The sequence below is a fragment of the Aptenodytes patagonicus genome, chromosome 8, assembly GCF_965638725.1.
Source record: "Aptenodytes patagonicus chromosome 8, bAptPat1.pri.cur, whole genome shotgun sequence".
Classification (NCBI taxonomy): Eukaryota; Metazoa; Chordata; class Aves; order Sphenisciformes; family Spheniscidae; genus Aptenodytes; species Aptenodytes patagonicus.
The window spans coordinates 8,803,265-8,820,812 of NC_134956.1; the positions used below are offsets into that span (position 1 = coordinate 8,803,265).

General features: G+C 41.3%; 1 protein-coding gene across 8 annotated transcripts in view; it reads left to right on the forward strand.

Moving 5' to 3' along the window:
* Nucleotides 1-4,658: 4,658 nt before the first annotated feature.
* CACNA1D (calcium voltage-gated channel subunit alpha1 D) overlaps nucleotides 4,659-17,548 on the forward strand; it is a 213,610-nt gene continuing 200,720 nt past the window's right edge. For 7 of the 8 annotated variants that reach the window (XM_076346262.1, XM_076346268.1, XM_076346267.1 and 4 more), the window contains exons 1-3: nucleotides 10,951-11,021; nucleotides 13,262-13,580; nucleotides 16,077-16,182. In XM_076346262.1, the coding sequence (XP_076202377.1) occupies nucleotides 10,985-11,021; nucleotides 13,262-13,580; nucleotides 16,077-16,182 (462 nt within the window). In that variant the 5' untranslated portion in view covers nucleotides 10,951-10,984. Of the gene's footprint in view, nucleotides 4,676-10,950; nucleotides 11,022-13,261; nucleotides 13,581-16,076; nucleotides 16,183-17,548 lie in introns of those variants that run through there. The other variant, XM_076346263.1, reaches the window with a different exon arrangement.

Genomic DNA, 17,548 nt, shown 5'->3' on the forward strand with positions numbered 1-17,548 from the left:
TCTTGTTGTTTTGTTAAGTCCTCTCATGCACAGGTTCTGTTAACAGCTCAGTAGCTAACTCCTTGTTGATCTTCACATCACTTAAATATTTTGGGATCCTTTATTGTTTTTCTTCCCTTTCTGAGCAATCTTCTCACTTTGTCAATTCTGGCAGTCTTAAACAGTGCTGTTGTTGGGTCTGGGTTTTTTTTACAGCCTTTCAGTTTCAGTTCATAATTCTCTTAATCCTCTTCAGATTTCATGTTCTTATATATATCATATACCCTCTATTTTTCCTCAAGAGGTCTTCTGACATTCTTAGTCATCCACATCAGTCTTATCCTTCTTTTATGCCTAGAACAGCCAACCTTGCTCATGCTCTCATAATCTCTTGACCTCCCTCCCTTGCCCCAACTCCTGTTTTGTTCATTATTTAGCGCTGGATGTGGCTGGATTGAAAGAAATACCAGATCTCATGGAAGTCAATGATATTGAAGTGTCTGCCTATTTAGGGGAAGCATTGATGTTTAGCTTCAGTGGTTCTGAGTCAGCCTTTGCCCCCAGGCCACTGCCACATTGCTGGCTCATTTGAACAGCAGAGAAGGTGGTGCTGGGTGATTCAACAGGCACAGGCTGAATAGACACAGATTTTGCTTGCCAAAAGGTAAATCTGTATGTAAGCAGGATGCTTAGGCAGAGGTAAAAAATAACTTAAATTGCTGCATTTGTCAGATAATGTGCTGAATTTCTAGGAAGCCAAAAAAGTCCTTCTGTAGAGTGTATCAGCTAATGCACTATGCATACATGGCATGCGGTTTTACAGTGGGCACCTGTGCATCAGAGGCAAGATCAAATCCGTTTTCTATACACATACTCCAACCCCAAACCTTCATATTTGAATATAACTTAAGTAGTGTTTCTGATGAAATTATAACATTGAAAAATTGTATCTGAAAACAGAATTAGAACTGAAGGATGGAGAAAAAGCATATTTCACATGGGTTTGCAGTGTAGACTATTTGACAAAACGCCAGCCTGCTGAAGAAGCATTCCTGTCTATTTTTATATAGCTTGATTCCCCATGTTTTCTAAGTAGTTTAACAGCTTATTATTCTAAAAAATAGGTTCACAACAACCCTTTTTTGAAGTCTCAATTACATTTGCTCTCTCCATAGTTCTGAAGCTCTACCTCCCAGGCATCTCAGCACCATGCCTCACTGCCATCAATGAGGAACATTTTAATGCCTCATTATAATAAGCTACTCCCTAACTGGAGTGAGTGTTCATGTGTGGGCATACGTATGTTGTGTGTCCCTCAGTACCTGCCTGCAGTGCGTTTCCGGGTGAGATCTACTGTTCAAGAATACGGGCAGCAAGAAAGTCAGCATTAGCCTTCTTTTCTTGTGTCAGATACTAAAAGTAATAAAAGATCTGCAGTCTTTTTTCTTCTTGTTGTTGTCAAAACTTCCTGAAATATTTGAGCTCCTTTTTCTCCTTCCCACTCTGAAAGAAAACATTCAACTACAATTTGTTCTTCAATTAGAACTGCTCTGTGGAGAGATGGCACTGATGGAAAGAGGTACTTTGCAGATATCTTTACATTCTGGCAATTCGGTACTACATCTAGGGGCTAGTCTAATATCTGACATACATTAATTTACCTTGGAGACTCTTCAAGTGTATGCCTGACTGCAAGATGCTAAGAAACTGTATTGTTAGCCAGGGATCTCCTTGGCAAAGGTCACAATCATTTGTATTTCTGTTGAGAACACCATGTACTAAGGGCTAAAGCAGTTCTGAGGTTCCTCTGAGACATCAAAACTTCAAAAATAGTGATTGTCAAGACAAAGTCTTTGCTAGGATTTTTTAAATAATTGTGTTGGTCTCTTTCAGCTTTGTTTAAACCTTGAATTTTTTATCAAAATTCTGTTGGAATTTATGAGAGACTGTGTAACTTAGAAGGTACAGCTGTAACATGCCCACGTTGTGTGACTTTCGAGTATGATTTTGTATGCGTAGGGCACTCAAATGTGTTTTATTTTGCTAGGTACCTATATTAGCTATATTAGCTCTCGGGGGGCATACTAAACATAATTTCTCTCTCATCAAGTGTTGTTTTACCCACCGTATAGTACACAAAGTAGGTCAAAATGTGCTACAGCTAAGCAGAGCCCTTAAACCTAAATCAAATTAATCTAAATTGAACTTCTGAGTGAAATTCACCATTTGTTTTGTTTACAATTTTCTAAATTCAGTATGAGACAAGAGGAAGCAATCTGTATCTTTAGTGAATTAAAATATGCCCATAAATAAGCTCAATCACTGGCCTTTGTACAGAACAAAACAAAAAACCCCACCATATACTAAATCAGCCAGAAGCTGAAAATAAATTTTGAGATTGTACTCTATGTTGTTGTCTTTTTTTTTTAAACTGTGTATTTATATGGAACAGCAAACACAGATTATGCCTTAGTAACTTTTATGGCTTCGGCATCTGTCCCTTTGCTTTTATTCACATATTTTCATAGCCATAATGTCTAGTTTCTTATTTGATGATGTAAACCTTTCAGATGCAGAAATGGATAAAAATCTTGCCAAGTCTAGTGAGAGTCATTTTCAGGAATAATCCTTTTATTTGACAGGAAATAAAGACCCCAGGCAAAAAAAAAGCAGCATGCATATTAAATGACTGAAGATCTTAGTGTCCAATGTTTTCATAGCTAGGTTTCTGCGTAAAGAAATGCTTGGAGAATTGCTCTACAACAGCAAACTGGAAAAGCCCCAAGACATAATCCACCTGAGCCTGAGTTTTATTTTGCGTGCATAATAGAGCCTTATTGTGTTTGAAATTGCAGAGTATGTTGACAGGTCTGTCAGCTATCTCAAGCAGATATCCATAATGGGATACACGCCCTTCATCGGGAAATGGCACCCTACTTTGAGATGCCATTTCCATGGTCATTGAAAGGAGCTTTACATGTACGTTCAAAGCTGTAAGTGAACTGCATCAGCAACTCAACTATGTGAGGCAGGCGATTATAGAATATTGAGATTTGGCTGCACTCGCTGATTTTCAATTAGTTTCAAGGGCATGCAGGAGATGATAGTAAAAGTGTGACAGAATTTGTTAGTTGTTTTAGAAATATTAATATGATGCAAAATTGGAATATTTCTATTAAATTAAACACATGATAGCACATCCTCATTTGATGTGCTTGGGCAGTGGTGTCTCTGATGAAAACAAAGCAAATCCCCAAACCCTCTAAGTAACAAACCGTACCCCACAAACACCTTTTGATAATTGCACCTGCTAGCTGAAAAGCATAAAGAGAGTCCATTGTGTCCTAAAGAAATTTTGTTATTTGCAGCTACTCTATTACTGATTGAAAGCTCCTCTGTTGCCTTGTCTACTACTAGCATGATCCCTAAGTGCTTTTCTATAGGGATTTGTTTCCCTAGTCTATTAAACTGTCTTTGTGTTGTCAAGAGCTACACAGTGAAGTCTTATGATATGAAAGGATATTTACTTTGCTTCCTTATTTATGCTTTTGTCCTTTCAAACTCTTTGAACTGCAGTGAAAGCAGAGATTTGACCTAACATGGTTCCGTGTTTTGTTGAATATCACCATAAAGCCAGGAAGAAAGATTTTTGGTAGGGTAGCAATCTTGACATCCTACAGCATTCAGAGAGACAGGGAAAGGAATTTTTGAACAATATGCAACTCATAGATGTGTTCATGTATCCATAAAAACAAAGACTGAATGTATATACGAGTTGTTCATGTTAAAGCCAAAGATGGGATCCTGGCATCTTTACATGATGGTCTCCGTTCTACCTAGTGAGGCACTTTAAAAATGATTGTCATATCATCTACTGTTGAGATTATACCACAATTTCTAAAATATTTAATAACTGTAATCCTTTACTTCTGTGAGTAATGCAGCTCATTGCATCTACTTGTAAGAATGTCAAATTTTAAAGAAAAAAGGCTTTAAAAGCTTGCTCCAGATCTGAAAACCTAGACTTGCATTTTACTTCAGTAGCATTTTACACTTTTTTTCCCCATTCTCTTATGCAGTTACTGCGACTCCTCCCTCATTCTATAAGCCTGTGATTTTCCTATTATCTGTGGTTCTCGTTTCAATGGGGGGTGCCAACACCAACAAAGAGACATGAGTATATTTTCTCCAGTGGGTACCAATTAGCACAGATAGAAAGCTTTCTTTTTACAGTTGTTGTTAGCTCCTACTTACTCTAAAACTTGTTTGTGCTTACTGCTAGCCCTAATTATTGTGAAACAGGTACAGGCAAATCCTGCATGCCTTTGCTGCATTCCAACAAAATAGGTTTGGAATAAATTTTGTGTCGTATCCATTGCTGAATACATAAATTAATTAATCGGATGAAAAGATAAATATAAATATTCACTGTCAGTTTCTTGCTGTAAGGGTAGGCTGTCTCGTACACTACATAGTGTGTATTCCTGCAAAAGGAAGAAAGGATCATGTGAAACTGTGTCATGATGCAGCCCCAGAATGAAGTAGGACATTTCTTGACCTTGGTGTGCTCAGCCGTGCAGCTGTAGTCTTCTTCAAGAGCTACCTTTGACAAGGAATGTCTCTCAAAGTCATCTTAAAAATCTATTTGGGAAAGATTCTGCAGAGAAATTTGCTAAATTCATGTTTCCTGTATCTGGTAAGTGAGAAACATTTTTTGAACCCCAGGTAATGTGTTTAGTAACTGGAGCAGAGACAGGTAAACTTTTTACTTATTCGCTAATCTCTGTGTCAGTTTCTTAATATTTCATACAGAGCTAATGAATTTTACTTGTTCTGGCAAAAATACTTCCAGATACCACAGCAGAACAAGTTGGTTTAAAAGTGCAAAGTAAGTTTACATTTGAAAGGATACATTTGTGCTTTCATAGGGGAAATCAAAGGGCTTCGTAGGAAGAGCAAGGACTCTTGCCTGAAAGTGTATTTTCATTTGGGCTGGGCTCCACTCGGGAGCAGCGCTTGGGCAGCACCTCGGGCGGCTCCCACGGGGTGCGGTGGGAGAAGCTCCCAGGGCTGGAATTCCCACTTGATGCTGTCGGGCTCGGCCGCCCCCTCTCCTGCTGCCTCCCACGGTGCCCGCCGAGAGCTGGTGCTGCCTGGCTGTTGTCTCCTGCAGTCGCCGTGGGAGAGCCCACACACAAACGTGTTTGCTTCTGTCTAAAATCTGTGCAGTTTTTAGTAGTCTTCCAGCCTCCGGTGTGGGGTTTTGAAACTCCGTCACAAGCCACCGTCAGAATATCCTGCAGAAGCTGGAGTGTGGCTTGTATTTATAAAAGTTATTTGTTTGCATGAGGCACATGTGCTGATACTGTGAGTCATCCATCCATTTCACTGTGACATTTTCAAGCACAATTATGTGTAGTGGAATTTTTTTGGTAGCTGGCTATGTTGCCCATCTGTGAAATCATCATTCTACTGAGCACTAAAAATAGAGATGAAACTCTTCAGAGAAAATTTTGAATCTACTTAAATGACAGTTTGAAATGTGTTCCTGCAGTCAACAGTTTAAATATTTTCTATCCTAAATATGGATACTCTAAATTTAAGGTGATGTAGTCCTGCTGTCACCACTTCAGTTCACCTTGCTAGCACAGTGATATAGTTGGAAATAATTTCTGGCTAGGAACCCAGTCTGGTGTGCACCAAAGCCAATTCACTTAGGGCTCCAAGGACTAGGACTGGCATAGGCATGTAGAAGTTCTGGAAGGCGGGTTACACACAGGGTGGAAAGTATTTCTTAATAACGGTGGATCACTGGAGAAAAATGTGAAGACAATCTGTGACCGTAGATCAGAGGGGAACAGGGAGAAGATGAAAAAGAAGACTACTAGGAAATGAAGCTTTAAGATAAAGAACAATAGAATATCCGGTAACTTCTAAGTGGCTGTATTTTCAGTCAAATAATCAAAGCAAGTTAGTGAAAAGATATGGTAAACACTGAAAATAGTGAAGAACTATAGCTAGGAGAGGGAACTGCTGGAAGAATATAAACTGTGTTGCTGAGTAATAGCATCCTAATTGAAGCCACAGAAAGCCAAAGAATCTAATTAGTCAGGAAAACACATTTCATTGCATTCTTAGTAATTTGTTTTGAAAAAATCCAACTGGATTTTAAATTTAACAGATTTTCAATATGTTCAGAGCAGATTACACTGATTATACTTGCATATAGAGAAAATGAAAAATACAGTTTTAGAGACATATACAAGAATGCGTTTAATTCAAAATTGTGTTTGCTGTTGTCCCTTACTATCTGGGTACCATTATATAAAGTTCTGCTGAGAGGATGGAAAAAATAAATTAGGACTTTTGTTGAGTTGGTAAGCATTACTGGAGACCATCACCCATTTCTTTAATCCACAGGCAATCTGAGACATATTTGAAGCTGTAGCTCAGCCAAAAAAAATGAAAAGAGCATCATCTGTGCACCCCACTGCCTTCCCTCTTTCTCTCCCTCCTTCTCCCTCCCTCCCTCCCTCTCTCCCTCCTTGTTTCTGTACAAGTTTTCACAATGAAATTTTTTTGACAAAATGTACAGCTAGATCTCCAGCTAGACTGAAGTGGTGTTACTCACTTCATTTACATTTAGCTTTCAAAAATTTGTATTTTTGGTGAGCTTATATGCAAATGATTACATGGTAAGACCTCAGTGTGGTGGGTTTCTTGTATCTTGAATGGTTTTGTCAAACACTAAGTAGGAGAGAAGAAAATCAAAATTATGCCTAGTGTTAGGATACTTTGCTCACGCAAACTGATAAAAAAACAACTATGCAAAACCATAAAAGACTATTCTTGCAGAGGGCAAATCAAAATTCAGTGTTATATCCTCTTGGAAGTTTTTTTACCTATTAAATCTCGAGCATGGATAAGGTCAATAACGTGAACAATTAAGCCTCCCTCTCATCATCTTTATTCTATAGTGGATGAATGTGTCTTAAAATCCATTTATGCACATTTTTATCTGTTTTTGAGATTTGGGGTTTTCAGAAGTATGCACTTTTTATTGTGCATATATATGCAGTCCATATAAACTACATTCATAATAACAAAGTGCTATTTGAAATTCTTTAGAGAGTCACCATTACTTGTACTAACATCAGAAGGACGATATTCACTGATCTGACATAAACAATATACGGACATATTTAAATTTCATCAAGGTCTTTTTAGATAAAAATTTGAACAACATCTTCAAACTCAAACTGTAGCTCTACCATACTTCAGATGAGAAGAATGAAAATAGAAGTCCTTAGGCAAAAAGAAAAAGAGGATGCACCTGAAAATATATGCAAAATTAAAAGGAAATACAGAACATGGACGAGAATGAATCCTGCAAGTCCTTGCTTGCAGCATAGTCATCTTTCATTAGAATATTCCTCCCATGTATAAGGACAGTAATAGTTTAGTATATATTAGCATACTAATAACTTCAGCTGGACTATTAGAAATAATAATGGATTAACCCGCACGAGTGAGAATCCCTGCCTTGTTAAGGACTAGGCTAGTTCTGTTGCTTCCCATTTTTTACAAAATTACGTATTTGTTAGGTAAGTTCCTCCCACATGCACTGCAATTGGATTTGTTCTTTCTTCCTGCAATGAACTGCTGCACAGTATTGCTGTGCACCGCTCCACAAGTTCATAGCTGCTGAAGTTTTGGTTAAGTAGGCTTGTCCTTCTGCACAACGCTCCTGAATTCTTAATGGGCTTCTGCTCCTATGGTGTCCATAAGAGGCTGCTTCTCTGGCCGCCTCTTTCCCTTACAGAGAATAAAACCCTGACAAGCAATAAATGTTATCGAGGGGGAAATGAGTGTCATTTAGTTGCAAATCTGCAACAAATGTCTTTGTTCTCTGCTCTACCATTCTTTAACATATAAAGGAAGTACACTGAATATGGTATAGCACAGAGCGTGTGACAGATGAGGACATCCATATTTCTTTTTTCTCTGAACAATGGTTGTTTCCATTCAAAATGTCATCACTTATTATCGTGGTAGCTGGTACACATTCTAAAACATCCATCTAAGGCTGGCCATTTCATTCAGGAATGAGTAACTAGTATCAAAGTGACATAAAAGTGAAGCAATCTTAGTAAAATAATTAGACACAAGTTTATAGAAGAAGGGAAAACAGCTGTTTAGAGAAGAATTGATGGCTTCAGTAATTAGCACTTTTGTGACTAAACAGTGTCAGTTTATATATCTATATATAGTAGATAATTTGATCTAGCAAAAAAGGGCCAGTTAGCTTTTGAAATATGCAAAACTGTATGCTTATGGGTTTGGACCAACTGCAAAAAATTTTTTCTCTCTGTTTCATGGTTTTATTGGGAGGCTTACGAAGTTTGGTTTTGAGGAGTATTTGGTAGCTTCCAGTTCATATTGCTATGGTCCATTATAAGGACTGGGGGTTAGAAAATAGGCAATGGCGAGGCCAGAATCCAGGAATTTCATTAAAACATTTGCAAGGGAAGCAGACCTTTTCTATGGGATGCTTTTTGCTTATGTTAGATCCAGGCTTTATTAGTTATGAATTCCTCAATAGTGCCTCAGTGCTTAACTTCATAAGCCTCATTTAAAAAAATGATTTAGATACCTGAGCCTAGATTTGTAAAGGTACTAAGTGCCTAAGCAGGTTAGGCACTAACTCCTACTAAGCATGCTAGGTGCCTACTTCCAGTGCCTGCAGTGGTTGTTAGGCAACTAGTCTTGATTTAGATACTTTTGAAAATGTACCAAGCATTTTTGACACCTAAATATCTGACTGTCGAGAAAAGAAGTTCTAGTGACTTTCATGGACATTTAAGGCGAGTACCTAAGTACGTAGTAGACTGTTTTAATCTGGAAAAACATGCACTGTAATGATAGAAACCTGTCAAGTGGGTGTGGTACCTTCCCAATTAAACCAAACCAACAGATGGATTCACGACAGCAACAGCTGAATCCATCAGGTCAGAAGATGATAAAAAAGGAAGTGCTGAAACCAAGATCAAGAGGTGCCATTGGGTTTTTCTCTCCTTAAAAGACTTCTTTCCAAGTCAGCCTTGCTGCTAATGGTTTTTATCCTTTAACTTACAAAGGTAACACCAAAAGGGATAGGTTCCACTTAACAGTAGAGCTTCTTATAAAGCTGGAGGATGGGCATTCTTCACCCGGTCCCTGGAGAATATCAGGAGTATTAAGGTTTTATTGCTCTTCTAATTACTGTCTGTAGTTGTTATTTATTATTAATTAGATGGAGATAGTTGTGGATGAAGGAAGGCTAAAAGAGCGGATAGGGACACAAATAAGGCGGTGATAGAGGAAAGGGATAGTAGAGGTAGTTTCACTGACATGTTTTCTTAACAAAATACCACCTTTGTCAAAGAGAAAGGTTCAAAACCATCAGGTTTGATGATGGCTTGTTAAAAAAAAAATAATCCGGAAATACTCTTAAAAAAAAAAATACCAGAAAAACGTTCAATGCGGAGAAAACAAACTTTAATTTTGAAGAACCAATTCTGTTTTGAATTTGTATGTCTATAATCCTTGATTTCATTAATTACTCTCTGTAGTGATTGAAATACTGCCTTGCAGTAATTGAAGGCAGCTGCCCTGAGTTTTCTCCTTTGCAGTGCAGCTCGTGGCCCCTCCAGCCGTGTGTATCAGTACACAGGACTTCGGTGGTAGCTTCAAGATCAATGAAACAAACCAAAACCTCAATTAAAGTTTTAGGGTTCTGCAGTGAAAGATAACGCCAAAAATAATTTTTTTCAAAGCCAAATTTATTCATATTATTTACTTGGATAAACTTTGAAAATCTCAGGGTTAGCTTGGAGTCAGAATGACGGCATTTCAACAGGTTAGCGCGGTAAGCGGAGCGCTCAAGGTTGGAATAACTTACTGGGTTTTCCCTGGAGGTGAAGGCAGAGGCTGAGCGGAGCCCGCGGGGTGAGGAGAGGAGCCCCCGCGGGGCCGGGCGGCGCGGGAACAGCGCAAGGGCGCTGTGGGGGAATGGCGCAGGCAGGGGTGGACGGGGAAGGTCGTACCGGGCTGGTAAGCCTTGAGTTGTCAATAGCGAGGGACACGGTCGCCGAAGTGGAGAGGGAGACGCTAAAGCTGCTCACGTCTCGGTGGTGTCCCGGGCGTTACACCGGTACCTGTCGTGTGGGGCAGCGCGAGTTGGACGGGAGGGGAAAGGGCTGAGGGCGGGCGAGGTACGCGGGACGCTACGCGGCCCTGAGGGGCCGGGGCCTCGGCCGGGACGGACGTGGCGACCGCGGGGGAGGACGGCTAGCGGCGGCGGGGACGGCGCGGCTGACGGGCAGCGGTGCCTGAGGGAGGGCTGAGGGGCGGGAACCAGGTGAGGCGGCGTGTGGAGCGGGAGCCCGGCCGGCGGGAGCGGCGGCGAAGGGGTTAAGGCGGCAGCAGAGGGGTTAAGGCGGCGGCAGCTCTATTTGCGGCTGCCGGAGCTCCAGGCGATTAGAGAGCGGCTCCGCGTCCCCGCCCGGCCCGGCCGCGGGAGCGCGGTAGCAGCAGGTGGCGGCGGCAGCAGTGAGGGAGTTAACCCTGTGGCGGCGGCAAGCAGCAGCAGCAGGAGGAGGGGGACTGAGGAGCAGGCGGCAGCAGCAGGAGGACGGGGACTGAGGAGGAGCAGGCGGCAGCAGCAGCAGGAGGAGGGGGATTGAGGAGCAGGCGGCAGCAGCAGCAGCCGGGTTGCTAGGGATGGAGAGATCCCGTGTCACCCGGATGTGAGTGTCATGTTGGCCCAAACTCTGAGGGATTTGGCAGCGGCGAAGCATCAGCAGGAGGAGGAGCAGCCCCTCGCGCGTCGCTAGTCACTATCATGGGGGTCGGGTAGCGGGGAGCGCAGGGGGCAGCGCACACCTGGCTCGGGGTGGGGTGGGGGGCGTCTCTGCCCTTTTTTGTTTTTTCATTTTCCTCTCACACACTGGAGAAAGTGAGAATAATGCACCACCAGCAGCAGCCGGAGCAGCACCCAGAAGGTAAGAGTCGGATCTGAGGGGAGGGAGGGAAGGGGGAGCGGGGGAGTATTTATGAGGGATGTGGGAGTCGGGGATTGGGGGGATTAGGGAAGGGGTTGAGGACGGGGTAGGTTTGGGATGGGGAAGGGATGAGCGGTTGGGTTCGAGGAGGGACCGGGAAGGGCAAGGGGATGAGGTGAAGGCGAGATAAGGTGCTGCCCTCGGCGTGTGATCGACATGGGAGCGGGTTTATACGTGTCTGTCTCTTGCCCCGAGGCCATTAATATCAGCTGGCTGAGCTGGGGGAGGACACGGCTTGGTCTACGTTTCCCTCTTACTTGTGTAATTGTGGATAAACCTGCCCGGAGATGCGGCTTCCCCGCGCCGGGGCGGGCGGGCAGCGGGGGGTTAGGGCAGGGCGGTGGGTGCGATGTGCTCGGCCTCCTGCCCTGCCGGGGCGCGCGGGGGCAAGACGCGAGGCTTCTCAGCGTTAATCGCGTTAATCCCCTCCGCTGACGGGCTCCGGCGCTGCCACATCCCCCGCTGTTGTTTTTAAATGATTCCTCGCTCCTCAATTAGCAGTAAATTCGTGGTTTTGCCCCTGCCGGAGGCCAGGGGCTCCCCCGGGGAACGCAGGCACCCGGGCTTTGTTTCCCTTTCAAGTATTGATTTAAAAAGACGATGGATAGATAGATGGATTGGTGGGTGGTTTATTTGCGCCGAGCCACGTTTCATGGCATCCCAAAGGGCAGGCGGAAGGCGGGGGAGATGGCTGTGCCATTGCTTTTTTTATTAAAAAAAAAAAAAAAGGCGGGGGGGAGCAGGGATGCTTTGGAAAAATGTTAAAATTCCCACCTTTGCCCCCGGTGTCAGCCCGCCCCCGAGGCGGCACTGCCCCCCGTGCCACCCAGCTGTTGATGCGCCGCCCGCTCGCCGCTGGCCAGCGCTCGCCGCGCTGGTGCCGGGTCCCCGCGGCAGCTCGGCCGCCCTCGGGGGCGACGCGCGCGAGCCCCGGAGTGACATCCCCCCCCCCCCGCCCACCGCCCCCGCCGCCATCCCGGGGAGCCATCTTAGTGCTCCCGCGTCCCCTCGCCCCCGGCGCGCGCTGCCGTCCCTCACGCAGGCAGGGGCGCGAGCGGAGCGGGGCGGCGGGAAGCGGCGGCTGAGGCCGGGCTCCTCCGCATCCACGCATGTTCGCGGCTCTCGTGTCTTTCTCGTCGTCTGTTTCCCCCCGTCTAGAAAAGGAGGGGTGTGCTTTTTGTGGCTCTCCTCTGTTTGACGAGCAGCGATCGCTGGAGAGCAATTTTCCTCTCCTGCCTGGGTAGATCCATTTCACAGTCATCCCGCCTGCCAGCCCTAATTCCCAGCACGTATATTGTGCCGTTCCTCCATTTTTTTTTTTTCCCACCCAGGCATCTTCAAGTTTTGAATTTCACTTAGGAGTCTCTCCTTCCTACAGGTGCATGTAGGAGTAGACTGTTGCTCTAGTCAAAGAGCTCGCGAGGAAAGATGCTTGTGAGGAGGTGGTGTTTTGCCGCTTTTGCTGTCATCTGGATAAAAAGGACTTTATTATTGTTTGGAAGGTGCAGTTTATTTTGTAAATCCTTGTGAAAAAGCAAAAACAAACCCCATCCCTTTATAGTGGTTTCACGGTTGTAATTTCTAGTGTGAAAGATACCAGTGCTTTATTAACTTGTTTTTCAGCAGACAATATTGGATTTTTTCACTTGTGGGAGGCATCCATGCATTTTTCTTTGCAAATGCAGATTAGGGCAAGGTTTAACTTGCTTACAGGACTTCCTCCCCCCCCCCCCCCAGCGTTGGTTATTCGTAATTAAAATACTTACACATTGTTCAAACAACTACTTTTTGACCAAAATGAAGTGAGGAAATAGTAAATGCTGTGGTACTACAGCAAAGTTGATCTTAAGGAGTAGCTATGTTTTATTGGATAAACATGGTGACAGAAAAGCTGCCATCCAGTTAGGAAAAAATGCAGTAAGTGGAAGAATCAAAACATGAAGTGTTTGTGTAGCACTTGTCTTGATGCTTGGATTAAACTTGAAGTTGTAGTACAGATTCCTGAGCATTTTTTGCTACTGTTCAATCACATATATACATGCATACAATTGTCTCTGTAGTATGTGTAATGGAAGCATCACGCTGCCAAGAGGTCTTAAAATAATCTTTTTGTCAGAAATATTGTGACGCGTTTTAGCATAAAAAATTATAACCAAATACTTTTTTCTTTTGTCCCACAGAGGCGAACTATGCAAGTAGCACCAGAATTCCTCTCCCTGGTGACGGACCAGCTATTCAGTCAAACAGTTCAGCACCATCCAAGCAAACTGTTCTATCTTGGCAAGCTGCAATTGATGCTGCTAGACAAGCAAAGGCTGCCCAAAATATGAGTACCACCACAGCCCAGCCTGTAGGGTCTCTGTCCCAAAGAAAACGCCAGCAATATGCCAAGAGCAAAAAACAGGGTAATACGTCTAATAGTCGGCCACCCCGTGCCCTTTTCTGTTTATCCCTCAACAACCCAATACGAAGAGCCTGCATTAGTCTAGTAGAATGGAAGTATCCTTTGACTCAGTTTCATTTTCACAGGCTGTTCCTTGCGTTTTCTGAATGTATCAAGGGGATGTTTTACAGCATCTCTTATAGCATCACAGCTAACACGAGTTCACTTGCACGTGTGGGTAACTGTCATTAATGTTGATGGTAGTTAAATTTGCTTAAATTGCTGTTAAAGATATCTTCTTAATTTGTGTCATAATGACCTAGAGTATCATTTTACTGAAGTAAGTAGTTCAAAGTCAGAGAAGAGCTCATAGCTGTTCCTTTTTTCTTGGAGGAGATGGGGGAACGCTTTCAGAACTTTTTAAAGTTACAAGCTTACATTATATTCCAGCAAATCTCTGTATTGCATTTGTTGCCCTTCCAAATAAGGTTGAATGGATAGGAGTGCGTCTAGCAGTGTTAATTGGGAGATGACCTAAGATGTCAAACCTGTGTCTTCCATATTACAATTTGGTGTATTGCCATTAGGGCAAATGAGTCAGATGTAGAAATCTTTTAAAAAAGATTATTTTTGCAAGTACTAAAAGTAGGGAAGATTTTTAGTTAAGCCAAGGACTCATTCTAAGTACATGCAAGTGTCTGAAATATATTAATCTTCTGAACTTTTACAACATATGTCTACCACCAAACATATTTGGAAGCATGTACATCTGTAGATAGGAGATCAGATATACTGGCCTGTATTCATGATGACTTGTATGCTGGGAAGGATTGCTTTATCTTTAGTTCAGTGGTTGTGATGTGGAAGTATGTGGATTTCTTTGGCAGAACTGATAGCATGTTGATTTGGTATATTATTTCTCAAGAAAAGGTTTGAAATAGAAAATAGTTTTGTTGAGGTATGAGTAGAAAAATGTTTGCCTATTAGCCATGGCAACGTCCCTGTAACGGGAAACAGCTGTTCAAGAGTAGATTACTGAAGTAAAACTGATTTTGTTACTTTAAACAGAACAGCCAATCTGGCAATAGGAACTATTACTCATTTATAAGGCTTGTTTTTTTCAATTCTTTGAACATAATTCAATTCCATATTAAAGATTCTGCTTTCATTTAAACTGGTAGAAGTCCAACTAATTTCAGTAAATTGGCCTCTCCTTGGCTAAGGTCAGTTAAATGAAATTACTATGGATCTAGAGTGGAATAACTCAGGGCAGAATTTGTCCCAGTAGCACTACGTCATAAAATAAGGTTGTCAGTCTTGCGCTAGTATCATTTGTTCATTTCAGTCTGGAGAATGTTGCATGTTAAGATGTGTGTTGTAACTTTATTTTGTACACAACATAGCAGCTGTTGATGTTGATAGGCTTTGTGAACATAAACTCAGCCCTTGAGGTGGCAAACTTCTTGTAGGGCAACAAACAAAACTTAACAGATCTTAAGGGGCATATGGGCTTTGTAGGAGTTTTTGTCAGGAAAAAGATTTTAAACTGACAAAAATATATGCTTTTGAGTATATTCGGTACTCTTCCTTGGAGTATATTCAGTACTCTTCCCTCAGTCTTTTATGGGACTCGTATGGACGCGTATCAGGAAGTTGTGCATTGAATAGAGGAAAGGATGTAAAAAATCATAGCTAAAGCCCAAAATATTCCCTTTCCAAACTTCCACAGATAGGTTCATCTGGGTACCTCCGTGTTCGTAGTTAAAAGAAAATAATGAAATACTTTGGGGGAAAGGCAAATTAATGATGAACTGAAGGATGAACTTCATAGGCATGAATCTTAAGAAATATTTTTCTTTCTGGAAGACAAAAGGTATCTCTAGGTTTCAGCTGCTGTCATCCAGATATGGTATAAAAAGTGCAGCTGCAATTCATGCTGTTGTCAGTGTGAAAGCCTATAGCCTCTCGGTGTGCATGGCTGCCAAGCCAGTAATGATATTCCATTCCCCAGTCTACTCACCTAAGCTTTCATCTGTCCTGGCCAAAGCAAAATTGTTCTGGAGTCTAGCTGTCAGAGACATGAAGAGAGTCTCAGAATTTTCCTGCGTCCATTGTACAGCTTTCCAGCTCTCGTACAGGAGAACAGCTGTGATTTGCTGGGAATCTTTCTCATATCCTACTATGAACTAGACCCCAAATTATTTTCCTCCTTTGGACAAACACATTTCTGTTAACATTAATGAGACTTACGTGAGCGTATGAGGACAGAAGAGCTCAGTAAGTATTCCTTACCCATCATGATGACCCACATATTGATTTAAGACTGTATATTAAATTCCAGAGATGAATATAATTATAAAGTGCGCTGTGGCAGCAAGAGTAATAGTCTTCTCTTTTTTTCAAAAAGGAGAGGACGTTGAAAGATCATTGTGATGGAAAATAATATGGTATAGTGATATAACTAAAAGTGATGAAATGTTTGTCATAGTTATCAGTCAAAAGATTGCCTTAAAAGTAAGACTTGTTTTACAAGTGTTGATGCTGAAAGGAGAGCTAGACTTAAAAGTTGGTAGATACTCATAATTCATGAATTCCTTAACAAGATTTTCCAGACCATTTGACATATTTATACTACTGTCTATTTTTGCCAATTGTGTGGCCTTAGCTGTTTACATCCCATTCCCAGAAGATGATTCTAATTCAACTAATCATAATTTGGTAAGTACTCTTGAGTTTTTATTTTCTGTTTGTTTGCTGCACTTTTAAATTGATGGTCATGATTAGTGGCTAGTATTTGAGACTGTATTAAGTATAGATAATTTTAGTAAAAAAAATAAGATTGGTATATAGTGATACTTTAAAATAAAATGTATATGGAATTGCTTTGGGTTGGTTTTTTTTTTCAGTTTTAATATGTGCTCCCTTATGTCATGTTTAAAATAAGATTTTTTCAGCAGTAATATTCTTTGGAGGAGAATGTACATTAATATTATGCTGCATGTATGTGTACATTTGTGTGGTATAAAAACTTTAATTTGAATTTCTATTGCTTATATTGATTAAATATATTTACTAGCTGTTACTGTGTTTCTGACACTTGTTTCAGTCCTGAAGTTTTATTGCCTTTCCTGTATACTTGTTGTCTGTTTTCGATTTTTAATGGTGTTATTTAGCTGAATATTGTACTAGATATTTTAGTTTTTAATGAGAGGATGGTGGGAAATTTTACATTAATACATTTTAAAGTGGTAGGAACATCAATGTGAATCTTAAAAGCAGTCACTGCTGGTACAAGTGATCTTTCAAAAAGGGATGGTACTGCAGTAAGTAGTGTGTAGAGATGTATTTCTTCGATTGAAAATAGTGTACTATTGTTGTGCTTGAAAATATCATGAAAACTAATTTTGTTCTAATTCTCTATTTTATTAAAACTTATAAAGGCTATCACACTCAAGGGTAATATTGAATTACACTGCAATAATTCCATTGTTTATACTAGACACCATCTTGAAATAGTGGAGTTCAGTGGTCCTGTGCACTCAAAATCTGCGTGTGACTTCTTTTTTGGGGGGGAGGTTTGTTCATGAAATAAAGAATTGGATACCAGTAAGTAGGTAAATTTGGATTATTTTACATGGAAAGTTTAGGTTGATATGAGGTCTTCTATTTATGAACATGTTTGTGTAATTTGCGGTGTGTAAGCTTTTTTATTTTTCTAAAAGTAATTATTCTGTGCATATGACCCATTTTACATATTTTTTGTTTATCAAGATTAAGCAAATATGGACAATAAAAAATGCTGGCGAAAGGCAGAATAATTCAGGTCAACGTAAAGAATGATTTATGCAGCTGTGTATCTAACCAACAGTCTTTATCTCTCCTTTCTTTTTTTTTTCCCCTGAGAAATTCAGGGCACAAATCTCCATAGCTGTCAATCCACCAGGAGATCCGCTAATAACTAATTTCATAAAGCATTACATAAAAAGTGTAAAAGCAGTTACTTGTGTCAGAGGCTAATCATTTTGAAAGAAATGTTTTTAGCATTAGTTTTGTTAGGCTAACATCTGGTATTTCTGACCTAATT